Source organism: Acipenser ruthenus, chromosome 20, assembly GCF_902713425.1.
Source record: "Acipenser ruthenus chromosome 20, fAciRut3.2 maternal haplotype, whole genome shotgun sequence".
NCBI lineage: Eukaryota > Metazoa > Chordata > Actinopteri > Acipenseriformes > Acipenseridae > Acipenser > Acipenser ruthenus.
In genome coordinates this window covers 24,333,510-24,359,925 of record NC_081208.1, presented here as the reverse complement: position 1 = coordinate 24,359,925, position 26,416 = coordinate 24,333,510, and the positions used below count along the sequence as shown (strand labels likewise).

Genomic DNA, 26,416 nt, shown 5'->3' with positions numbered 1-26,416 from the left:
AGCTCCCTGCATAACTGTCACAAATTTTGAAGCAATTCCAGATATGTAATGCTTTACATATCAATGAAGATATGAGACTGTGGGCATCAAAAAGATGTAGTGCTTTTCAGGCACTGAAACATCTGACAAGGCTTTACAAATTAAGAATTTAACAGAGTAGATGAAGTGACCACAGTAGGATAACATAGCAGCTTATATGTGCAATTTATTATCATGTATTTCTGTGGTTTGTTAGGAGGACCACCAAGTGCTAACTGCCAAAACGTATGTTAGTTTTGTGACTACAGGGGACAAAATTAGGACAATAAACACATTTTTCTTGTCATTGGAAAAGCCGAAGTCAAACCCATTCCTTGAGAGTTGAAAAGCATGAGCAATGCACCAAAGACCACTACAGTGTGTGTGCGTGTGTGTGTGTGTGGCAGGTTGAGGAAGCAATTCCCTATTTAACCTGAGGCTGTATGTGGAATGTGGAGATTATTCACTAGCCAGTAAATCAGCTGGGACAGCTTCAGAAGGTTTACCTTCAATTTCTTGTTCTCGTCGCAGCTGCACAGTGAGCTCAGCGAGACTTTAAAGGAGTCCCAGACAGGGTTCAGGTTATTTTTGATAACCTGCAAACAGAACATGGCAACAGAGAAATGAGCCAGCACTTTCAGGATGTGTCATGCTACTGACTGCAATATATGAGACCTGCATCTGTTAGTTAGTGTGGCTGGGTAGCTCACCTCAGTTCTGTGGACAAGCTGCTCGCTCTCATCTTCATTGATTCGGTAAATCTCTAGGAAGGGATCCGACTTACTGAAGAGATCCTGCAATACACACAAAGACACATTCACAGATCACTGAGAACTCTGGAATCATCCAGACACACCCAGCACCATCTCAGTGAGCACTCTGCAGTTCCAATGATTTCACTTTGACACTTTGTGCTGCCACAATACTAGTATTAGTATGATTGCTCTGTTGTCTGCCCCTGTTCACTTCCCGGGGAGCAAGTGTTAATCTCCCGTTGAGCCTCACTTTTAATCCAGCACCTAAAACTGGGGTTACACTTACCCTTAAATTGACAGAGTTTGGGTAGGATAAACAGGCTGTGAAATGAAACCTCAGTAGAGCAATAAGAGACAAGAATTATTCAAAGAGACTACCTTTTCATTTTGCCATGCAATATCAATATACACTTTTGTGCTTTTATCTCCCAAGTGCAGCACTTAATTTATGATGCCAAACTGAAGCTTAATCCCAAATTATATATAAGGGCTACACAAGTGCTTCTGAGTGTCAGAACTATGGTTTTAATAAAAGCCCTTTTAAAGGCTCCATCTTAAAGTTCATTAGTGTGATGCGTCTCCACAGGGGCATGACAGATGGAAACGCAGGTAGCCTCTATCCTGTTGTCACGGCAACTACTTGCCAATGACATCACAGCTGCCTGATTTAGACATGTGACTGTTAACACCAGATCCTTGGCCTAGAACCACAGGAATATATTTCTATTTTAAATAAGTGCTTAATGTATACATGTGCTGCCTGTACAATACATTCTTGCATATGGTACTAGTACTTTGAGGAGTTTATAGAGGCTATTTATCTACAGTATTACTTGATTGCTCCTGTAAATAATCATTAATGAAGTGTGTAAGTGTGTATTTTATTTTAAATGACATGGTGCGAGTTCTTTAAAAAGAGGTACATCTGACACCTCAAGCTTTTTAATTATTCTCCTAATGATATATGACAAGGCATCTGTGATTAAATAAATTATTATTCTGATATCACCTTTTTAATGCTTAATGTGTGCCACTCTTTGAGAAGTACAATGCCAGTGGTTCTGTTGAAATTGCTGTGCTTTAAATGATTCATGTTAGCAAACTAACAGTTCCTCATGAATTGTGTAATTGCTGCCTTGGCAAAACAGATGCAGAGCTCAGGGCAGCCATGCAGTTCACGGTCTTCATCGTGTGTGTGGGAGAATGCAGAAGTGTGTGTGTGTGTGTGTTTGGACACAGTGTGTATATATGTTGACACGATGCAGGGCTTGGGAAAGTGTCACATTTTTGTGGTTAAACTTATTTTAGTATTTCTAAATACCTCTTCTTACCACTATCAACATCATCATTGGATAGCTTTTTTAGTGTACTGAAGATCTTCAGAGTCATAATCATGTTATGTGTCATCGTCCCCACCCCCACATGTATGTGTTTGTTCCTACATTAAGATTCTAGATTAACTCTCATACCTCACTTTGACAAGAAAATAATACACAATCCTAGAAAGGGAGAGCGTTGCGTTAAAAGGAACAGGTTTTCTAACTCAGCTAGTCTCTTAACCCAGATTACTACAAAACATACCTTATCATCCAGCTTCTTTGCACAGAAGGAAAGCTCAACGTAACCATTGTTTCCAGAAATTTCTTCTGCAATAACCTAGAGATAAACACAAAAGCCTTATAACAGCTGGCCAAAACAGACAGAAACAGTGCTATTGTAATAGTATAATATTAATAATAAATAAGCTTTGAAAGAGGTTATTACAGATCCCCTAGAATGGGGATTCCATCCAAGACACTTTGCATACTCTTCAGATCTTATTGAAACAAGCTGTCAATCCTTGCTGAAACCCTACCACCACCACCAACTGGAAATCAGTTCCACCCCCTAGCAATCTTTTTACTTTCTTTCTTCATTCCTGACTTCAAAACACTCAATCTAAGAAACTAACACTAACAGAAGGGTTGAGGAAAGCAGGCAATTTACTGGGAAAGAGATCAATCTATTGTTCTGACAAATATGCAAGAAACAGCCAGGAAGACAAACATTTCAGCAAATGCCTTTTTAGCCTGAAACGTTTTATTTCTTGAGGGTTTAAAATTATCTGATCATCAAAGAGCCAACTTGAGCTTACACTTGACACTTATCATGTGGAGAACTTCACATGCACTGCTTTACAGTCCTCCACTGATTGCATGGTCCCGTTCATTCTCATAATGACACATGAGTGCCGAGAGCGAGGGTCCTTGCACTTTAGCATGTTTCACTCAGAATGAAATCCCTGCCAATTTTTACCACAGAAATGCCTCAGGATATATATGTATATACAGTATAAATTATCCAGTATAACCAGAGAATCAGGTACCCACTGACCCTATCTCTTAGTTGAATCTTGGCTGGAGGGTTGAGAACCACATGAAAGTATGCTACCATGTTAAAGGTTCATGCCTTTCATTATGCCTCTGGTCTACAATCCAAGCAAAAACACCATAAAATACAAATACAGGGTGCAGACCATATATATAGCAAGTAGACATTCTTTATATATGATGACAATTACAGTATTTATCCAGTACTATAGAATACTTTCAGAATTTGGCTAGATGTGTGAAATTGCAATTTTATTGCATCTATGTGAACAACATTATGCCTACCGTTATAGTGGATTTCCCAGCGTATTTCCCATATTTCAGAAAGAGGGGCTTTGTCATTCTCTTCTGGGCCACTATCTGCGGGGAAACAAATCACAAGTCATTGTCATGATGGTACTGCTGTACCATGTTTTTTTAAAGCCTTGTTTAGCACTTTGACAATCATTGAAGAATTAATGTAATATAATCTGATGACAGAAGTGACAAACAAGGCAGCACAAGTTCTCATCTGTTTGAAAATGATGGCCTTATATTTCATTTCCAAGTGGCTATCAGATTCTGGAGACAGCAGATTCTTCTTCAGCGTTGGCAGCATCAACACCAATGATTGAACATCTAGCCAGTCAAGATATCTTTTATAGGTTGGTTAAGAATTGTCCACCAAGTATAGGTGACCGTTAGCACACAGAATAGACAGGGTTATAAAGCAGCGCTGGATCTGCTTACAGCAGAGACTGGCGCGGTCTCACCTGCCCGACCGTACACTCCATGCCTCCCAGGAAGTCGTCATCGCGGGTCCCAATGGCACACTGCCCGTGGATGTCATAGACTTCAAACCGCAGCTTCTGGACCTCCTCAAAGTAATAGTCCAGTGTGAAGACTTTGGAAAACACAGGGTGCAGGTTACTCTTGATAACTTCAGTCCTGTCAATCTGGAACAAGAAGACAAGACAAGGGAAGTGCTCTCACAATGCAGGTGGCTTACAGAAACACCTGCAATGTGTAGCACACACTTTTTGTGTAAACGGGCTACACCTAACATGACTGATTTATTTGTTATGCAAATGCTTATTCCTGACAGGGTTAAGTGGTATAGCCACATTTGCTGTGGCTTATCCAGCTAACACAGTCCTGAATATTCATACTGGCACAGAACCAGCCACGGGGAACACAATCACACAATAAAAACAAAGACCATAGGAGCCACTGCTGAAGCCCATATCACATAATTTATTAATGTCACAGAGTGATAGGAGGCTGAATGAATTAGCTGAGGCCTCAAAACAAAGAGGTTTTCAGCTGCTCAAGAGCAGTGTGTTTAATGCATCAATGTGTTCCTTATGACTTGTGTCAGTATCATAATTCAGGACTGTATGTTAGATAAGACACAGCATGTGTGGATACAACCAAAGAAAATAAACCTGATGCCAGCCGTGTGTATCAGTCAGTTTCAAAATGGGGGAAACAGCAGATGAGATAGACTTTTTAATGGTGCTGATAGAAAGCGTTTGGTTAAAAGGAGCACAAATTACTGATGTTTTAAGAGAAACAGTTTTGAGAACTTTTTATTGTACCTTTTTTTCTGTGCCATTTTCTTTTCTCCTGTCTGCTCTTAATAACTACTTTTTTTTATATATGGATGGATTTTGAAGAAGCTGTGCAAAGTAATAAAATCGACAGGATGTATTATAATACAGTACAACAATACTGCTTTGTCAAACATTATGTTTCATAATAAGAAACAAAATGCCACTGGCGTTCAAACTAAAGCATGTGACCAAATGGCAATAACAGTGCAGTTTTACAGTAGTTTTTTTTATTATAATTATTCTCTCCTGGGAACAGTAGGGATAAATCAGGAGTTGCTTCAGATATTCACAACAGCACATATGAAGAGCACTGGAGTGTAGAAAACTCAGCACAGCAGGCTCTCAGACTGCCTCAGGCAGTGCAAAGCTGTACAAATCTCACTGCCTACCGCTGCTAAGACTGCATCTCAATCCCATTACTCAGCCTCAAAATTCATCTGTTCAAAAACAAAGCAGAAGACTTCTGAATAGAGGTGCAGAGATGCAGCAATGACTATACATAGAGAACGTGAAGCTCCTCCTTTAAATAATAACAAAACAATTACTAGAGTCAGCCAGTGAGTGGCACTATACGCCATGTAAATATCCCAATGAATCAATGGTAAACATTAAATAGCTTCTAAATACATCTAAACACTTTTTTTTACTATGCCCTTATCTTACAATATTTGCAAGACCCATTATTTTATAGAGTTGTATGTATTTTGGGGGGTTACTGTATTTTAAAGTGTACTGAGTTTTGCTTTCACGTCCTTATCCTTCAAGGACGGACAGCTCATGAATTATTCAAAGATATTGAAGACAGTCCATTTTAATTAATAAAATAAAGTTTGATATTCCCAAAACTTTTCTAGACTCTTGTTAAATAGGCAGTTTTGAACAGTTTCATGAATATCATGTCTTAACTCTTAACTTAATGAGTTTGTGAATGCAGCCGATCCCATTATGACAATTTGATCAGTCAAAGGATTACGAAAGTGGCCACAGCCAATTACTTTGATTCAAGTTTTCTATAGTAATGGTTTCTTGTTGTTATCAATACACAGTAGCAGCTGCTGTAATGGGTTCTCTCTAGCAGTACTTGCAGTTGTATGCCGAGACGTCCATCTCTGAGCCATGAAGCTCTTGATTCGCACCCAGTCCCTGCTTTTCCATTTAATTCAACGCTACTCCATTTGATCCTTTGATTGATCTTGTTCTTGTAAAGCACTGTATGTTTATATGTCTATTAGGCAAAAACGAATGACTGAGATGGAAATACTGAACATCCAGTCTTGAATGCACCTTAAAAAAATGAATAAAACACAGCGAACCACTCAAACTTACTGCAAATGTTGTTTCCAGAGGCTTCTGCGTTGGAATTGGAATTTTAATAATTTTGCAGTATCTGGCATAATTTGATAATCTGCAAGATGTGATTTCACATACACCCCACAGGCCCTAATAGTTTGGATAATAGAGGATTTATTGCAATATGAAAGCTGTTAAAATTGTTTTTCTCCAGCATGTTAAAGGGATGTACATAATGAAAATGACAATATTGAACTTTATAAAAAAAATAATAATAATAATAATAATTTAAGGTTGCTATGGCAAAGGGGAAAATAGGCGATTTTCAGTAAATAATTTGACTCCAGAGAACTCTTTAAAGCTAAATGGTATGATAAAAAAAAGATATACATGCATTCGTAAACTGAAGAGATATTAACATTTAAACCCATTTTAAATATGTATATTTTAAGACATGTTCAAATTTACCTGGTAAGTGAAAAGAAATCCTGATATCTTGACATTGTCAACTGCATGCTGCTACAGAGGCCACATGAAATGACTGCATGACAGACAGACTCACAATCCGAGTCCAGCTGAGCTCTCCTGCTCGTGTTATTTTCTGCTGTCAGTCTCCCAACTTAACTACTACATCAAATGCAGGCTTTTCAAACATCACACCATCAACAAAACGTGTCATGAAGATTTCAAAAAGGAAAACTGACAGCTGTTTGGCAAGGAAGGCAGAGTTTACGTTTCTAGTTGTTGTTGTTGTTGTTGTTTAAATTTGTCAAACTCCCAGTGTCTAGTGACAGAATGCAATTTCTGTTCTTGTTTTTTCGATATACAAACCTGATTACATTCTGTCCGCGTTCGGCCAGATACTGTGACAGTCTCACTAACACCATACTGATCACACATATTTATCTGCTGGAATCGTCTCAATGTAGGAGTTGGGAGGATTTGCCTTGTCAGCTCCTATTTAGTACTGCTTGACCAGTACAGTGCTGTCGCTTGTCAGTCACAGAGTGACGTGTCTTATCTCTGTGGCAATAACAACAAGGCAGCTGATTTTGGTTATTACAGAACCATTGCATTGCCACTGAACATTGGATGAAGGTTAATTTATTAACTCGCATCTCTACAGCATTGCTGTATTTGGGATTGTTTTCTTTTGCTGCACATTGAATTTTAAAGCCAAGGCAATTTAAGCATCAAATGATCACTTTTAAAGCAGCACTTATAATGCTTGGCTATGAAAGAAACAAGCATCATAAATGTAATATTTTATAGTAATGTTTTTTAAACATTAGCAGCTTCATATTTTAAGCTTTCCAGAATGGCTGTGTTCCCTAAACCTGTAATGAACCGTTACACCTTTATCTTTAAAATATGCTTTTACTGTACTAGCATTCCTATTCCATTCCTTTACTGCCCCTTTTCTCAGTGCTGTGTCACAAGTATGGTGTGAGAGATGGCAGAGAGTATGGTGGATGTGTGTGCTCTGTCTCCACAGACCATTTAACTAAGACCACATTATTAAGAAGCCTGTTAGGACCCTTTATGTAAAGTGTATCAGTCCTGTGCATTGCATGCAGTATGCTTACTCAATAAAGGCTTAGACTATATGTAACCTTGGATTCCTGTTGGTGAATAAACGCGGCTTTCTTGCCAAAACCTGTGTTTGTGCTTTTATGTATCCTACTCAACATACAATTCCAGCAGCCCTTAAAACAAGGGAAAACAAACCGCAAGAAATAGGATCAGCTGAACATAATGACTGAGTGCAGGGTTTTCACAATGTTGGTTTTGCCCAATACCTCCAATGGCATGATTTTGTATTCACTCACAAAAAGTGCACGAACCAACCTATTCTGTACTCTTAACAACAAATTGCATATTTCAAGTACTGAGGAGCAGCTGCTTTTTAATAATGATCTTGACAGCTAACTGACGTGATCCGCTTTCAGTACAGATGTGCAGATAATCCTGAACACACAGTTCTACCACAGAGTCAGTTCCTCAGACAGTATATCTCATTATTCATAACATTCGAATCATTCTTTGCATCACTGAAACACAGCAGACAAGGTGATTCTGTTTAGCCGAACAAAAGAAGCAAGGTGGTAATTGCGTCTTGCAGGTCTACCAGCTGCAGGATCTCATGTGCGATATAGCTGAATTTAGCATCCTCTGAAGGCTTGATATTAGTAGGAGCAAAGAGATGCATATTTTAAAACATATCTGGTACTACATTTTGCTAAAAAATAATATGCATTAAATCCCTAAAATAGTAAATGTTTTCACAAACACGCCAGTTTCATAGCCTGCAAACCAGTGTCAGTTACAGCACATTGCTATTATTTATTGAAATTATCATTCTTATTTCAGGGTAACCAACAGTTTCAGAAAAATAAATTTGCTGGGGAGACGAGATCAAGCAGAGAACACTCATTTCCATTGCTCGCTTGTCGGAGTTGTCTTGTTCTGATTGAATGCAGTGAAAGGACATTCTGGGATTCCTCTTCTGCTGCAACACCAGTAAGGATAGCTGTAGGGGCCCAGGTGAAACCCTTTTTGAACTTGGAAACACAGAGCAGTCTGACTTAATAGCAGTACACCCATTGCTACTATGTCTACATGTGGAAATGTCATTGATTTCACCAGAAAGTAACACATTTAAAGGGAAAAAGATACCACTAAACTGATATTAAATTTTACAAAAAGCATATAGAGGAGTGTAAGGGCAGACTAGAATTAATTAAATACTGTTTCTAATAACAAAAAAGCTGACTCTGTGACAGGATGCCGTCAGTGGCAATGGTGGCAATGACCAGGAAGGAGGACTCAGACACAGAAGGTACAGTAAGTTGAATTATACACAATCAAAAAAAAAAAAACACAGACAGAAACTCTAAACAAAACACATTTAACAAAATAACAGGTGCAAGGGCCCAAATAAAAGGCTATACAAAACACTCACGAAACGTAAAACAAACAGGACACAGCAACACAAAACATCTCCACGGACATTAAATCCAACACCAAGCAAGCTAACACCAGGGATCACCTTATTTATACACCTGCGGCTGCCACATTCCCACGTGTTTTTGCAGGGAGGATTTTAACTCCTTCCCTACCACTTATATATTCCCCACACATACACACATCCTGTGCACCAATACATACATACATACATATAACACGAAATCCACACAGGCGTGGGCGTACCCCGCCACACGCTCTCAAAAAACACACTGATGCAGCATTATAAGAAAATGTAATAACCCTGGATTAGACTCTGCAGCATAATGACAGAATAGCTGATCTCCCGCAATGAAATGTAATTCGGAGAAGATGAGCCTTAACTGCATGGAATGTTTTAATTTTCATTCACAGCCCAGAACTCCCAATGTGAGACTAAACAGCAGGAGCCTCACCATCTCTTAACTCGGAAAACTGACTGAGCCATCCATGTAACTTCGTATCGTGTTTTGCACTCTTTATTTTACACTGCTATATTTCTAGAGGGCTATTTGTATTTTCCTACCAGTATATCCTAGGAAACAAAGCTGAGAAAACCAAGTGGGACACCCTTTACTGGATGAGAAAAAGAATTAAACACCTACAGCTTGTTTGTAAAGGGACAGGATCAATTTCCCCAATGGTAATATTTAATGCAATAATACTTTTTAATTGGTTTGTGTATATGGATCAATGATTTAATTTAATAATGCAAATGTATACAGTCGATGGCACAGTTAACATCTGTTACGAATTTTAAATACTTCAGAATGTGCCTGAATCCTTATTTACATTTTAAATTTGCAAGTTGACAGTATTATAAATTGAAAAAAAATAATTCATAACACCGTGTAACAATTTTTTTTTTTTTTTTTGTTCCTGGGTAGTAAGTGTTATTTCCTAATTGCTTATGCCTCAAAAGTATAGAAAATGGCTATTATTCCCCACAAACTTTGCTTTTGAGACCAGGACAGTGATATTTTGAAATTTACCTATTTTCCAGAACATTCCAGATAGATTCAGTACTGAGTAAACTTGGAGTAACTTCTAGAACTTTCTAGAACTTTCCAGTAATATAAATAGTAGTATAAATACAGGGGCCTTAAGCCCACCAGTTCAGTTTAGTTCCAGCTGCCTAAGTGGATACATATCTGCATTTTTCTGAGATGGCATCAAGAGGCTGCAAGCATCTGGCAGACGCATTTTGCTATGTCTGCGGTCAATTTATCAAGACAAGAGCGAAAAAGTACTCCGTGGAAGCATCTGCTAAGATGTGTGAGGCCTACAAGGCATATTTCGGCATGCCTGTCGGGGATCAAGACAAACCCTGGGCACCTCATTTCACCTGCGAGCACTGCAAAAAAACTCTGGAAGGTAAGATGGACAATTGTTGCTCGGAATTTTATGTTATAAAATTTGTTAATTTTTAAAATTGTAAAAGTTTTTAATTTTAAAATGTTTTACAATTTTCAATGTTATTGAAAAAATATATCATATATGAAAAATGTTGCGAGAATCTCTTACACATTAGTCATGGGTGAAATAAATGTATTTTTGTAGGATGGTACAGAGGGGAAAAGAGAGCCATGAAGTTCGCTATCCCAAGAATTTGGCGGGAACCCACTGACCACTCAAGCAACTGCTACTTCTGCATGGAGGACCCTTCCAAGCGGACCGAGTTCTCTGTGAGGAGGAAAAACATCAAGTGGGAGCCACTGGTGGACCCCCGGAAGGTGCTGATGCCACCACTGCACATCAAATTGGGCCTTATGAAACAATTTGTCAGAGCTCTAGATAAGGAGTCGGCAGCCTTCAAGTACCTTCAAGACTTCTTCCCTAAGCTGTCTGAGGCAAAGGTCAAAGCCGGTGTCTTCGTCGGACCACAGATAAAGAAGATCCTGGAGTGCAATGAATTCCCCAAGAAGCTCACTAGTAAGGAGAAAGCGGCTTGGAACAGCTTTGTCGCAGTGGTTCGGGGCTTCCTGGGCAATCACAAGGCCGAAAACTATGTGGAGCTGGTTGAGACTCTGGTGAAGAACTACGGCACAATGGGCTGTAGGATGTCCCTCAAAGTCCATATCCTTGATGCTCATCTTGATAAATTCAAGGAGAACATGGGAGCTTACTCGGAGGAGCAAGGCGAGCGCTTCCACCAGGATATACTGGACTTTGAACGCTGCTACCAAGGACAGTATAACGAGAATATGATGGGAGACTACATTTGGGGGCTGATTTGTGAAAGTGGTTTACAGTATAATCGTAAATCTCGAAAAACTACTCACTTCTAAATCTTTTGTAGTTATTTTTGTATTACTTTAGTATAAATACATGTTAATTTGGATTCATATGTTGTTTTTTTCTGACTTTGTGAACGAAAAGACACAAATTCGCCCGTTTTCTCATTGGAAATAGGTAAAATTTCAGAATATCACTGTCCTGGTCAAAAAAGCAAAGTTTGTGGGGAATAATAGCCACTTTCTATACTTTTGAGGCATAAGCAATTAGGAAATAACACTTACTACCCAGGAACAAAAATTGTGTTACATAGTGCACAGAATGGACATTGTTTGGACTCAGGTCAAATATTCCAAGTGAATGGAAATGTGTTGTGCCATCAGTGAACTTAACAATTAACGAACTTATAAAAATAAATAAATCATAACTTTGTATTCCTGTTGAATTATTAAAATATTTTTTATATATTTAGCAGTTTGTTTGGGGGATCTAATAATAATCTCTACGGCAATACGACAAAATATTGGATACTAGTGCAAAATAAGTTACAGAAGATCATCACAAATGTAAACAAACATTTTTATACCTAGGAATTTCAATATAGTATAGTGCAAGGATCCAAATACAGGGTGAATAGAAAGTAAGTTTAACACATCATGATATGGTGCGTTGATGTGGTAAACTTACTTTCTAATCAGCCTGTATTTGGCAGTTTCAACAGGAATATAAATAGGGGTTCTGATTCAGATTTTTTGAAACACAGCAAGGCACTAGTCAGAACATTTGTCACTGAATTTTCTATTGGTTTTACTACATATACCACCCTCGAGGCAAAACAAAGGTTTCTTAAAAGTACAAACACGTCATAAAAGGCTGTGTAATTCATAAAGAAATGAAAAGCTGCCAAATGACCACCTCTCGAGAGCTCTCAGTGTTCTTGACATGTTAGAGCCTATTAGCCCATTCCTATTGACAGAATGTCAAACCCGCAGTTAGAGAAAACGAGTATTCCTTTCAATCACTGGTGACAGCCAGCAACACACCTCCCTGAGAAGAGACAGCCCTGACCCTGCAGGGCTTCATGAGGGTGATTGAAATCAATCACCGAACAGAAGGGACTTATTACACCTTTATAAGAAACCTTCAGCAGCAGTCTTTTCCTTATCAAATGATATTCAATGCAGTGGCACGACAATGGCAATGTAATTACTCTGTAAATTCGGTCAAATGGGGGGGTGGTAGCACAAGGGCAGCTACACTGGTATAAGCCATTGGTAGAATCGTACAATAATGGAGGTATTTTCATATTGTGGTTTGACTGCAGTACTTAAGATCCCATATTAGAATGCGTGCACTATTCCAAGAGGAACACTGTGCAGTATTTGTTACAAATCAATTGTGTTACCATTGCAGGGGATGCTGGGATTCATTAGACAAAGACACTGATATTATGCATGTGCAGTAGGAGAATCGGAGTGAGGTACTGTGCATGTTATAGCTACACAGAGTTGCACCAGTAAATTGACTGCCATCAGGCTGGAATTCATAAGACACAATGGCCTTGTATCTGTTCATTACAGCTCTTTCCTCTGGGTACAATTTATAGATAACTCAGAACTAGGGGTTGTGAAAGCCAGCAAATTCAATACAGTTTAGTTTTAAGCAATCATTCTTGGGAATCTGAGAGCCACCATATTCAATACAGTATAGACCACAAGGGGGTGTAAGACTGCAAATTCAATACAGTTTCAATACAGTATCTATAGCGCTGTGATTTCAGTGGAATATTTAGCCTTGGCTGGTTAATGCATGGCGAATCTTCTGGGCTTTCACTTTGATTTGCTCAGCAATACAATCTGCTTTGGGACTGAAAATGAGGCTGGATTGACAGGCAATGATGCTGAAAGAAAGTGTGACCACACTCCACAGTTCTCTGACCTTGTGAGCACTTCGCAGCAGCCATCTACAGCTGGAACTACAGCTGGAACTACAGCTGGAACCCTGTTCCAACGTTCCAACCTTCAGCTACCAAATAATATGAATGATTCTTCTTCTTAAGAAGTCAGTTTTTGTCAGTTCTGAATAGATTCAGTTACAATGATGTCATAATGATCTGAAAGATAATGAAAACATGGTGGAATTTCTTCTGTAGTACAGGACAGCACTGAAAGCATTTCCATTTACATTCCCCACAAATTACATTGGCATGCATTACATCTTATTTCCCCAGTGAAAAGTAATCTTTACCAACCAGATGGCAGCTGCCTAGTGGTTCATATCATTTTAATATATAAAGCGTCTATTTTTATGATAGGCAAGGTCAGTTTCCCATTGATAAAAATGAGCTACAATTAGGTACACCATTTTACTTGTTGATATGGGAGTGAAAAAAGATAATGCTTTCTGCCATGCATCCATCCCCTGTTCTATAGTTCTATTCAATCACACTCTAATTAAAACTCCCTCTAACACTTAAAACATAACCACAGAACAGTTTAACTCTCAATGTTCAGTAAGCCCAAAATAGAGTTTATGACCTCTATCTTGAAACATAAAAAATACAACTTTCTTTTCCAAAATATAAAGTTCAGTTTCATAGAGGTTAAGTTCAGGTGGCTCCATTATGGAAGTAATATTTAGAAGAAAAAGCAGGTTCCGCAGGTCGTTCAGTATCACAAAATAACACAGGAATCAGCTCCACTGAAAATACACATACCGTGCAGAGGTCTCTGTACAAGTTAGAATTGCACACATTGCACAGCACCTTGGTATGGTTTGCCATGAAAAGCAGTATAGAAATGTAATCTTATTGTTCAGTAAATGGCATACAATTAGATATCAATAAATGTGAATATTTCAGCTTTTCTTGAGCCAATTGTTTTCCCCACTAAAAAGAACATCTACATCCCCTTATCCTGCTGTGTTCAAAGCAATTACTGATAGATTGTGTCCGCTTCAATTAAATCCCTTAACACTTTTTTTCCCCCATAAAGACCTATGCATGTATCACCTTCAGAAATTCATGAATTCATCTGTTGTCCCTGGTGTATACCTCACCGTATATCATCGGATCATGAGTGATGCTATATCATACAAATCAAATCATATCCCATGTAGAAATGTTCAGCCTCCGAGGGGCAGTGGTTAAAAGGAAAATGGAACTCTTTTGAGACAATCCTTCATATGAAGGCATCTGGAGACTGAGAGCCTAATATTATCCTTCACCTCTATCAATGTCAGTCAAATCTCATCTCTGTCCATTGTGACTGGATCTGGCAACAAGGAGATTGATCTTTCATATATTACACAATACAGGTCAGGGACACCATGTGCATAGTAAAATTAATCCGTCATGTGCGTGTGAGATGTTGTGATTGCGCTATGTGTCACTGTAGCTGTAAACTAAAGAATTCTTGGGTTATTTCTGGGGAAAGACTTACCTCGGTCCATTGTCCCTGTGCCTGCACCAAAAGGACCACACTGGGGTCGGATTTGTTTAACGTGTCCCGATCCAGCAGAGCTTTGCAAGACACCCGGAGCTCTACTTTGGAGACACAGGCTGTGGGGACCACGGAAAGGGCAGCCGCTGGTGACGCTAGGTCCTGGATTTCATTCATCTTGGTATTTGATGTGGTTAGCTTGGGCTAGCTCCGATTTGGGGGGGGGGATACTATTTTTTAGGGTCCAGATTCAGAAAGCAAGAAAGCACCTCTCTGTAGTTGGAATCATCCACACAAAAAAAAAAAAAAAAAAAAAAATGAGGATAATATTACTGGGAATGGTACACTATGAAATGTAATCTTGAATTTCAAACAAAATAGTTCCTCTCTTCAAACCAAACACTTTAAAAATGTGTAGTAGGCATATAAGATGTCAGCTTTTCCCAAAGGAAAGAAATGTTGTGTCTGTGTGGTCGATACGTCTTTAAAATGGTAAAGTCCAATTAATTACCTTTCCTGTTGGAAGCAAAATATAGTGTGTGGAAGCAAAAGGAAGTATCCAAATTGTAAAATTGTTATTAAAAAAGTCCAAAAACTTTAAATGCAGAGATAAAAGAAAAGGCAAGTTTTTTAAAAACTAGTTCCGTCTGCGAGATTCACTGACGACTGCCTGGTAAGAAGCACCGTGGGTGAAAACCTGTCCCACGGAGAAGAGTCTAAATTAAGAAAGAACAAAAAGAGAGACTCTTAAGAATTGTTTCCAGTTGACTTACCACAAAGAGGATATCCTGAACGATTAAAGGTGAACTGTACAGTTCAAATCAACATCATTAAAAAGATTGTTACTTTACAAAACACTACTAGGAAAACCACAACCACGTTTTAACCATTGTGTAGAAATTTTCATTTTACACAAACCTAACACAATCAATAGCGGGATCAATGATCTGATATTTTTTCGTTCATTCAATATTTGTACTATCATTTGATTTACATTTTAAAAATCATAACGGTATACAGCGAAAGCTTTCAATTTATTCCACTTTTTTTTTCTTTCAGGAACAATGAAAACAAAATGTCAATGAAAATCACATATAAAATGGCCAAAAATGGGGGGGGGGGGGGTTTGGTGGGCCGTAACCAGCCATAAAAAATCACCGAGGAACTTACCTAGCGCAAACCTACACATCTGGTTCAGAACTCACTTTCAGCACCTACTCTAGAGGACAGCTCCCAATCCAGTGTTCTAAAAGCTTTCTAACTCGTTAAATAACACCTGATGCTGCCCCAGTTTTGAGCGACAGCTTTCAAAATTTCACAACACAAATTACCCCATGTTGGGTTAGTGTGTTCTCCAGTGTACAAACCGCTCACTCTTAACCATTCCTGTCTGTGCGGAACACATTTCGGAGTTGTTAATATCCTATGACAGTACAATAGCAACGCGTGATTTTGAAGCCAAATAGAGGGTACACAGATGTGTTAACAGATGTGTTTGTACTCCCTTAGCTAAGACTTTCTGTTCTTCACTGTTGAATTCCACAGAGACTTTTCAAAATACAATATTGAAAAGAATGATGAATAATTAAAAACATGTACAAAACATGTACAAAACAAAAGTCCCAAACAAAAGTTTTAAACTTGATTTCCAAATATGCTTTAATATTAATTCAAATACCAACTCGACAATATATTCAGTTGCGTTACATAGTATTTGGTCCATAAATAAAGTAATTAAAACAACGTAATGAGGACAATTTTGATGTCTTCTCTTAAGCTTTTTCCTAATTATGCCCCCAGAGTACTCTTCAAAAATATATTGCCATTTATAAAACAAGACGGGAAAGAGTGTTAAAACACAGATTACAGTGGCACTTAAATGTAGCCGGGGCATCATGTCCTGGTAAATAAATGAAATAAGCATAAAATCACAAACTAATTATAATACAATAAAAACAATAAAATCTAAAGTTCTGAATTATAGCACAATAACTTTGTGAATAGATAGCGTATGACGAATAATAACAGAGACAAAAATCACACACAAATCGTTTCCGATGGCAACATTATGAAATATGTTTTCATTTTATAATACTAAAATCACCGGAGTTTTCCGACTACCAAAATCCATCTTTTGCAATTCACTGTACAACAAAACTGTGGCAAAGGCAGAGGGCGGAATAGACTCTAACGTATTGGTATAGTACATTATTATTAACGTTTATGAAAGGACAGCCAGACAAACACAGAAACGGACACAAAATACCAACATCTTATGTGTTTTCTGTTTTCCTCTCTTTGGATTTCAGCAATTGAAATTTACATTAAAACTGACAGATTCCACAACTTAACTGCCATTGTCAATTTTCCTTGATAATACGCTTGCTGTACCTGGACGCACGGCACGGTACCCAGTGAGTATTGGATGTGAAATAACCATAGTTCTTCCAATTAATTAAAATGTCATTTCCAACGCTGGTAGCCACGGTGAGGATAAATCGACCACGAACAATAAGCAAGTCCACACCTAGATCTATAGCCTAAGTTATAGTCAAATAAGACAAAAATAGAAAAAAAACAAGGGCAGAAACTAGCATACTTCAGTACCAGAAAGTCAACGAAACAGTAGTTTTTATTATCATTATTACATAAGATTTAATAAATAAAATGTGTTCAACATTCGAGGGAACAGACTACATACTTGTACCACCCGTTCACTTTTTTAATCCAAGCAATATTCGTAATTTTCTGTTTCATTATTTTGAAATGTAATGCTCACCTGATGTAATCTCTCGATTTTTTTTGTTTAAACCCTTCATCCACCAGCTCCTAGTTTTCCCAAACTCAGTTACAAAGTGAGAGCGAGAGCGCGAATATATGTGCAAGAGAGGGAGAGAGAGGCGAGGAGGAAAACTCTGCTCAGTCACTTCAAAAGCTTCCGTTCCAACAGTAACCACCAGAGGGAAGCACTAATGCAGATACGTGCACTGACAGAACTTCAATGTGAATCAACTGTTTGGGAATTAATAAGTGTTATAAAACAGATTATAAACGCATTTTCGTATTGATAGGTTTTGTTTATTTGTGTGTTTTCGTGAATACTGTATAATCTATTAAAAGAAATGCATCAATGTGTTTATAATCTGTTTCAAAATATTTTTAACCCTTTAAACACTTCGACTGGCACCATTTACAAAAATGTTTACAAAGTGCAGCAGTGTGGTTAGGTTAGGTTAAGTAGTGGTTAGGGCTGTGGACTCGGAGGGTTGTGGGTTCAATCCCCAGTGGGGGACACTGCTGTTGTACCCTTGAGCAAGGTACTTTACCTAGATTGCTCCAGTAATAACCCAACTGTATAAATGGGTAATTGTATGTAAAAAATAATGTGATATGTTGTAACAACTGTAAGTCGCCCTGGATAAGGGCGTCTGCTAAGAAATAAATAATAATATGCTTTTATTAAATCAATACAGACACAGCAGAGTGCAGTTAACGGCATCCTCTGCAAGTCTGTACATTCTAAAATGTATACTGCAGTATTTGTTATTATTTGATATACTTCAAATGTCCTATACACTTTCAAAGTTAATTTGCAGATGTTAATCTTATCAAACAGAGTCAATACTGTACAAACACAGGCAACTAATTTACTCCAGTTCAACTCAGATTCATTTTCTTGAAACGATTTTTACTTTTAGCACGATCTTCAAAGCCACGAGTGGTTGCTCAATACCATTACCACCCTGGGGAACAAATGGCACTTTATGGAACCGCCGTGCTGTAACACAATCAAGACTTTTACAATAATCCCGTTAATACAAAACACGATTGACAATTGAGGCGTGATGAAAAGCATTTCACAGAACAAAAAGGTCATCTATTTCCAGTTATCTTTTCCTAATTTTATCTGATTGGATTACTATATATATATATATATATATATATATATATATATATATATATATATATATATATATATATAATGTCGGTAAAGTTAATATATTCTGTATATTTTATGGTTTCATTGATCTCGATAGTGGTCGCGCTAATTAATACATTATTGAAATGGCTATCACATACTGTACTAGTTTAAACAGAAAGTGTTTTGTAAAATCTGGATCACTTTGTTATCTGTTCCAGTCACTTTAAAATAAGGCGCTCTCCGAATTTCAAGTAGTTCTGAAAGCGGTTTTCAACAATCGCTTTCGTTAGATTTTCTCCCGAGTGTAAAACCTGTGTGGTTGTTAAATTGCTTAATAAATAATAACACTTCTCCTGTTTACTGGTTAGAATGTTTGAGAGCTAACCAACCACTTAAACAAAATATCGCCTTCTTATCTGCACAATGTAATATAGCCTAGTACACTAGTTCTTATTGTATAGGGTGTAATTACCTCGTTACTAAACCCTACATCTACGTGCATACTACGCAAAGTTTCACATTCAATAGCAGAGTTGAATGCATGTATAAAAATAACTCTATAAATGATCCCAGGAGCCCTCTCGTTCTCCTTCTTCACACGTTATACAGCAATGTAAGAACAGCCTTTTGGATAAGACTCAAACTCAAGGTATCATCAGAGAGCCAAAATTATTGAAAAGCCCTCCCAATCCATTGTGAGAAAAATGTTGATTTTATTCCCTTTTACATCCCGCTAAAATGTTTTCATAGAGAGTTTGTTTGTGAATTAAAAGCATTGGAGCTTATTAAATATAACATTTCACCCTTCAACAGATACGACACATCTCGTTAATTGCCTCTTTTTTTAACCAACACCTGTTAAGCACTTCATAAAGCGGGCTTGGGAATGGGTTTAAACTATAACCGAATAAAACGATCAGCTATGTTTGCCTTTAATTGATTTGTGTGATTAATATCCAGTTTATGGCTTTAATTACTTTCTCACATGTATTACAGCAACTTTATAAACTCTATTTATTTATTTATTTATTTTTATTTTTTAGCAGTATGTAGTATTAGGCTATAGATATTGCTTCTACCGGTCATCAATATTGTAACACCGAGGGGCGTGCAAAGTGATTTGTGGCTGCAAAACACCCATCTTGCAGCCAAAATCTGCTTATTGCACGTGTTTAGCGGTCGTAAAGTTCCGCCTTTACGCCCGATGCACAGGCGGCACACATTGTCATGATTGCAGCTCATTATTTGTGCATGTTGAGTCATTTACATTGTTCTTAAGCTTACCTAGCCGTAGTGCATAATAATTGTCTGTCCGCCAAACAATTTGAATGGAAAATATAGCACGTTGAGTCAGCAAATGGTGTTCGACTAGATTTACCACCATGGGTCGGAAGCTACTAAGACGATGGTTGTGGTGTTGCTGCATCATTGCTTACTCAAAGATAGGGGGCACAGCACTTCATGCAGTCAGGCACAGTGCCGGCAGCTTCCCCTCATCGCTCAACTCAGAGGCCACCAGACACATCTCACTCTTGCCCTATTCAAAGCAAAACCTCCTGAGGACAATGGCATCAGAGGCTACAGAATTGTTAACCCGCATAAGCTCTGGAAGTCATGGAAGGAAAGAAGGCGGTCCTTTGGAAAAACAGAGGGTGCGTTCACAGAGATCATTCTGAGCAGAATCTGACCAGTTTGCCAATGATCTGTAAGAATGATCTCCGTGAACACACCCTGTTTACCTTATTGTTTAGAAGATTTCACAATATAAAAGTAATTATAACCAAGGAGGTACATGGCTGTTATCTTCAGAAATGGAAATTGCATGACATCATGTGAACTGTAAGACGCTTCAGGTGATGATTTTATTTTAAATGGTTGTCATAGTTACTTTTCATAATTTAATATCACTATTCTGTGTCGGTTAATGTTAAAGATGACACCACTTGGAATTTCAGCCTAAATTATTCACTGCTTCTTGCTGATATATCCAGAGCTGACTACATCTAATGGGTATGAACTCTGAGGGGCACCCAAAGGGCATTCATCTTGATGACGCGTTTTAATTAATCTATTTTAAAACACCAGCAATTGTTTTTTCCTAACTTGCATATTCCTCACAATCTCTGCAGCCATTTTATTTGAAGGTGTTGAGTAATGCTAAAAAAAAAGAAAAAAAACACTTTTTTTCTGAAGAAACTTGGATCAATTAGCAACTAATGAAAACATTCTTCATTGTTTTCCTGGAATTGTGTAATACTGAGTGGGGTGATACAAGATCAGCACATCATTTAAAACCTCCAGATCTGAGGAGACTTTTGACTTCAAACTGAAACTTTCCTTCAGAAGTGGCCCATTTATTTCAAAGCAGAGCTGTTTCTGAAAATTCAATTCCAGCCTGATGGGTAATTCTAGCTGGTAAACAGGAGATCAAGGAGAGGGCACTCTCTCTTGACGAGGTATCAGTCATGGATCAAGAATCCTTGGGTTAATGCACACTCGCTTTCCTGAAGACAAGCACCAGCAGAAGAGTGTCGCCCTATCAGACTGGAGCAGAGGAAATAAGGGTGCAGCGACAAGACTGCTTTTTGAAACAGTGCTTGCGTTAATACCTCTAGCTTCCAAGTCAGGCCTTTAATTATTCACTTTATAGACCTCTTATTCACTCAATGCTGGCATGGAATAGCATTGTTTTTTTGTCTTTTCTATCATTGCTTTATTTGCTCAATCAATGCGTAGAACAATTTAACCTACAGCCCACAGGAAGTAAATATGTTATGCAGTGGCAGGATACATTATCTTCCCTAGAGTGAAAATAAAGAAATCTTAACAGAAAGATGAGAATTAAAGAGGTTATTTATACCAGTGTATTTCCCTGATTCAACCTTAGCAGTGAACAGCCTTTTCTATAATGGCATATTTTATACTTTTCTATAATTAGAATATTTTACTGTGATTCTATTTAGGTAGCCCACTGTCTGGTATCGTGGTACTGCAATGGATTACCAGTGTGTATTGGTTAATACCATTTTAAAAATGCTAACACTGGGTTGCCATTCTACAGATGTCTTATACCATTTTGCTACCATTACCCCTTTCTACATTGCCTTTGCCTTGCCATTGTAGTTTCACTGACGATGATTTCTTGAAGGATATCATACTGTTCCAGGGTACCACAGGAAAGGCAGCTGGGAATGAGCCTGATCGAGCACATGTGTTAGTCTGTCCCATGTGGTCTTTCTACATTCAAGACTGCTGAGCCATACTTAAATGTTGCTTTTTCTTTTGTCTTTCTGCTAATAAAGATGTGCTTTGGGTTCTGTGAGTTGATTGTCTGACTAATCATTATTATAGGTTTTAGAGAGGCTGGTAAGTTAACACACAGTTCCAAAGCTCTATTTCCCATAAAGGAATGTTTATAAACTCTCTTAAAAAAAAACACAACTGAAAATCTGTGAACAGGCTACATTTTAAGTTGCCCCCATCACAATATGATGAATCGGCATGCCTGCTATAAATATCTTCCCATATTTTTCTTCCTTCCTATTAACAGAACAAGTTTCTTGCAAGTCTCTTCTCATGTTCTGTTTGTTGTTTAGTTGTCCCGTCTTTATTTTCACGTTGACTGTGCAACAGTATGAGGACCACACCTGAAGCTCAGACTGGATGAAGGTCCCTAAAACCTGGAAAACGAAATGAGCTAGAAAGAAGTGTCAAACTAACTAATTTGGTGATTGATCTCTTTGCTGTGTTCCCCAAGGATTCTCTGTTAATATTTATTTATTTATATAGCGCTTTTATACAAAAGTATCGCAAAGCACTGTACAGTACATAGTAGAAAAAAAGGGCACTGGTGCAGTTAGGGAGGACGAATAACAGGCCAAGTCTCTACAGAGACTAATTATTGCAGGAAAAGGAGAGGCACCTGTCCTTGCTCCAGGATATCAAAACCAACACCCTTCCCTTCTTTAGGAAGCCTCTGAGCCACCTGTCACTGCTGGAGGAGAAAGAGAAAGGTGTACAATTGGAGACAATTTATCAATCTCAAGGTGCTCCATGGCTATTGGTCTCTAAAAATATCCTCCCACAGTGCAGCCAAATTAGCATCACCTCTTTATGTGATGGCCACGCGGATTGGGAAAATGCAATGTATCTTTTAATGCTCCAGGCAATTGCTGTTTGAAGAGCAAGAAGTCCAAAGGTGACATTCTTGTCCACAAAGCTAACAGAATCGTTAAATCTTGTTGGGACTGAGAGCAACACACATCATGCAAGCAGGCTTGATTTTGACACATTTGGAAACAATACTGGGTCAGCTTATTCAAAACTTAACGACTTTCTCAAGGAAATTTGTTTCATAACTAGTTCAACTAGTCGTAAGGAGGTGCCATGACTGGCTTCTCATGTCAGTCGCTGGTTGGCTAATAAGGAAGTAAATGTCAGCAACATCCTTTCTTTGCAAATTATGGGGCAGATTTGCAAACCTGCTATTTTTGGAATGTATGTTGTATGCACTGTCTGTGTGGCGTGTGATGTGTGATACTGCTCATTGAACAGCTGTCTCTTATAGGGCAGCAATAGCATGCTCAGTCTGGAGCTCTGACAGCCCAGGTTCTTGTCCTGTACCAGGCACAAGTCTCTGAGGCACTACGCTTCTCATTATGAGTGTGAATTATGCCTTACATTAACAGTTTGAAAATTACCATTGGAATATCATGACACTGCACTGAAAAAATCCTAGCACTAAAAAATCCTAACACAATGGATTTGGAACAAATACTGCGCAGCGGCCCTGATACAGTAGCATAATGTCTGGTACTGATAATGAATCAGCTACGTATTATTGCAGACTATGAATCAGCTATGTATTATTAGGTAGCCATGATCATGCCTCTATCAAAATCCAAGAAATATTTAAGCAATGGCCCATTAAGAATAACAGCTGACCACACTAGGACTTACATACAGAATGGTTCTGTTCCTTTGTACAGCATTGCCCAATGATATGCCTACTTTATTACCGAACAAATCAAATATTTTTCTTATTTTCCCCAATTTGGTAAGCCAAATTATTGTTTATTTCAACCCAGGTTATTGTTGCCACCCGCGCTGTCATGGGAGGGACGTAGACGGACACACACGTCCTCCGAAACGTGTGCCGTCAGCTTCTTTTCACTCTGCAGGACCTGCCATGCAGCCACCTCAGAGCTACAGCGTCGGAGGACCACACAGCTCTGGGCAATTTACAGGCAGGCCTACAGGCGCCCGGCCAGCCTACAGGGGTCGCTGGTGCGCGGTGAGCCTAGGACACCTTGGCCGGCCTAATTGATCTGCAAATACAATTTAATCAAACTTATTTTCTAAATGGCCTGCAAGTTACAGTTTTGCTTCCCTGTTAGTAATGCTTTTTGAGCTGACTCATCGGTAAGTAAACAAGATGAAATTTAAAACAATGGTTGAATATCCATTAATACTAAAAGAAACTGTCAAATTATTTGACAAAGACTTTCTCAATGTTTTAAAAAAAGATAATTATGTAGTTCCATACAGGAAGGTGGATATGTTATATTTATTAATAATAATATAAGACTTGGAGTGCTTAAGAGATTAAAAAGTCAAAGGTTACATTAAGATGGCGTGCAGAAATGTCAGCAAATCAAGCTTTTTGATTAGCAGGATACTAGGAGTTACAATCCAATTGTATTGTATTGTGAATATAACTTTATATCCCATATTATATGTGCAGTTTTGAAAGAAACAAAGTATAGCACATTTTCATTTAAAAAATATGATTCTGTAGTAGGTTATATATCCCTTTGCATGCCTTTCTTTCAGGTATTATTGTACTTCCTATTTAGCTCCTTCCTGTAAATATCTTATTAATAAATAGTAAAAGAGAAGTGAATTTTAATCATAACATTCACATTTTAAAACAAGTTATAAGTGTATAGCCATTCAAACTTTGGTGAAACCCAATATTCCTACTTTCTTAGGAGGCTGTGTGGTTCAGTGGTTAAAGAAAAGGGCTTGTAACCAGGAGGTCCCCGGTTCAAATCCCACCTCAGCCACTGACTCATTGTGTGACCCTGAGCAAGTCACTTAACCTCCTTGTGCTCCGTCTTTCGGGTGAGACGTAGTTGTAAGTGACTCTGCAGCTGATGCATAGTTCACACATCCTAGTCTGTGTAAGTCGCCTTGGATAAAGGCGCCTGCTAAATAAACAAATAATAATAATAAGTTAAAGGGTATACTTCCATCATATGTATGTGTCAGAATAACCCTTATAAAAGTCTACCATGGTCATTTTCTTATGGTTTGCCATGTTTTTTTTATTATGCTTTATCATATTTTCTAGACAACATGAAAATAATGGGGGACGTGAGTTTGTTTAGGATAAAAATAGAAACATCTAGCTACTGTATATAGATTATTCAAACGAGACTCAATAGCCACTAGTTATGCCATCGGAACTATCAGAATATTTTTAGCTAAAATAATTCTTAGTTTCTCCCAGCCATTGTATTTTAATATTTGCTGTATTTATATCCTTCAACTTAAAAATGTTTTTAGGTAAAGCTTGTTTTTGCAACATTTAAGCTAGCTTTAATTCAGATCATTTTTAATGCTTATGTTTTCTCTTGTGTATTGCTCAATCAGTAAGGAATTTTGAGTGTGTGTGTGTTTCTATGGCTTTAACAACTAGAAATGTATTAAGTACTGAACGCATGTGTGTGAGTGGATGCTCTTTGAAGCTGTATGTACCAGTCAGATTAGCACTTGTTCTGCCCACTGCCTGTGTGTATGCGTGTGTGTGTGTGAGTGGATGCTGTTTGAAGCTGTATGTACCAGTCAGATAAACACTTGTCCTGCCCACTGCCTGTGTGTGTGTGAGTGGATGCTGTTTGAAGCTGTATGTACCAGTCAGATTAGCACTTGTTCTGCCCACTGCCTGTGTTCTTTATTTCAGCCCTGACCCTGAGCCTCTGACGCAAATTATGCTATTGTTGAATATTCCCAGAAAATAAAAACACTCATTGAAATTATTTCAACATTAATTAGTTTGGCTCCTAACGTAACCTGCATTATCCTGACAGTCGCTTTTACTCATCAGTGTTGAGCACCCTTGAGCTACTGTGGTGACTGGAGAATGTCAAAGCTGCCACTGTTGGCAGCTTGTGCTAAAACAGGTCATTCAAATCTGTGTCACACTTAATTTTCTAAATAAACACTGCTCGTGATTCAGTGCTTTTTTTTTTTTTTATATATATCGTGCTTTTACTTTGAGACATGATTAAAGCAATGCTTTAAAAACTAGTTTTCTATCCTGTATAATATATTAGGTGGTATCCATGGTAAAACCATAGCTAAGTGTCATAAAGGACAGACAAAAACAATAATTTACCATCCTAAGAGAAATCACAGTGAATTAGGGTACATATTTAAAAGGGGTAAGATGGTGTTATTCTGCATGAGTAGGTAACCCACATCAAGTTGGGCTGTCTCTACCTAGCCCTAAGTCCATAACCCACCACAATTATGCACCACTGTCACTATCTGCTTGAGAGGCCCAGCACTGAATGACAGGGTGTTTAAGTCAGGACTAAGGAGTGCTAACAGAACTGAGGAAACATGGTCTCTATCCTTTCATGAGCACTACATTCTCAGAATCTATAAAAAACAAACCTGTATTTGTCACACAGTCCTTATATTACAGATACACAGTTTTCACATTGTTTTGCTCAGGAAACACTGTATAAATATGGAGAAGGCAAAAGTTAGTTCACAAAGTTGAGAT

The 26,416-nt window shown here is 38.1% G+C and overlaps 1 protein-coding gene across 1 annotated transcript in view; it reads right to left on the bottom strand.

Annotated features, from left to right (window-relative positions):
- The window catches only part of cpne7 (copine VII), a 32,269-nt gene extending 14,660 nt beyond the window's left edge, over positions 1-17,609 (bottom strand). The window contains exons 1-7 of the mRNA XM_034041691.3: positions 17,482-17,609; positions 14,703-14,975; positions 3,895-4,077; positions 3,428-3,502; positions 2,355-2,429; positions 729-812; positions 525-614 (exon numbers count right to left, since the gene is read on the bottom strand). Of these exons, the coding sequence (XP_033897582.2) occupies positions 525-614; positions 729-812; positions 2,355-2,429; positions 3,428-3,502; positions 3,895-4,077; positions 14,703-14,879 (684 nt within the window). The 5' untranslated portion in view covers positions 14,880-14,975; positions 17,482-17,609. The remainder of the gene's footprint in view (positions 1-524; positions 615-728; positions 813-2,354; positions 2,430-3,427; positions 3,503-3,894; positions 4,078-14,702; positions 14,976-17,481) is intronic.
- Between the last annotated feature and the right edge of the window lie 8,807 nt (positions 17,610-26,416).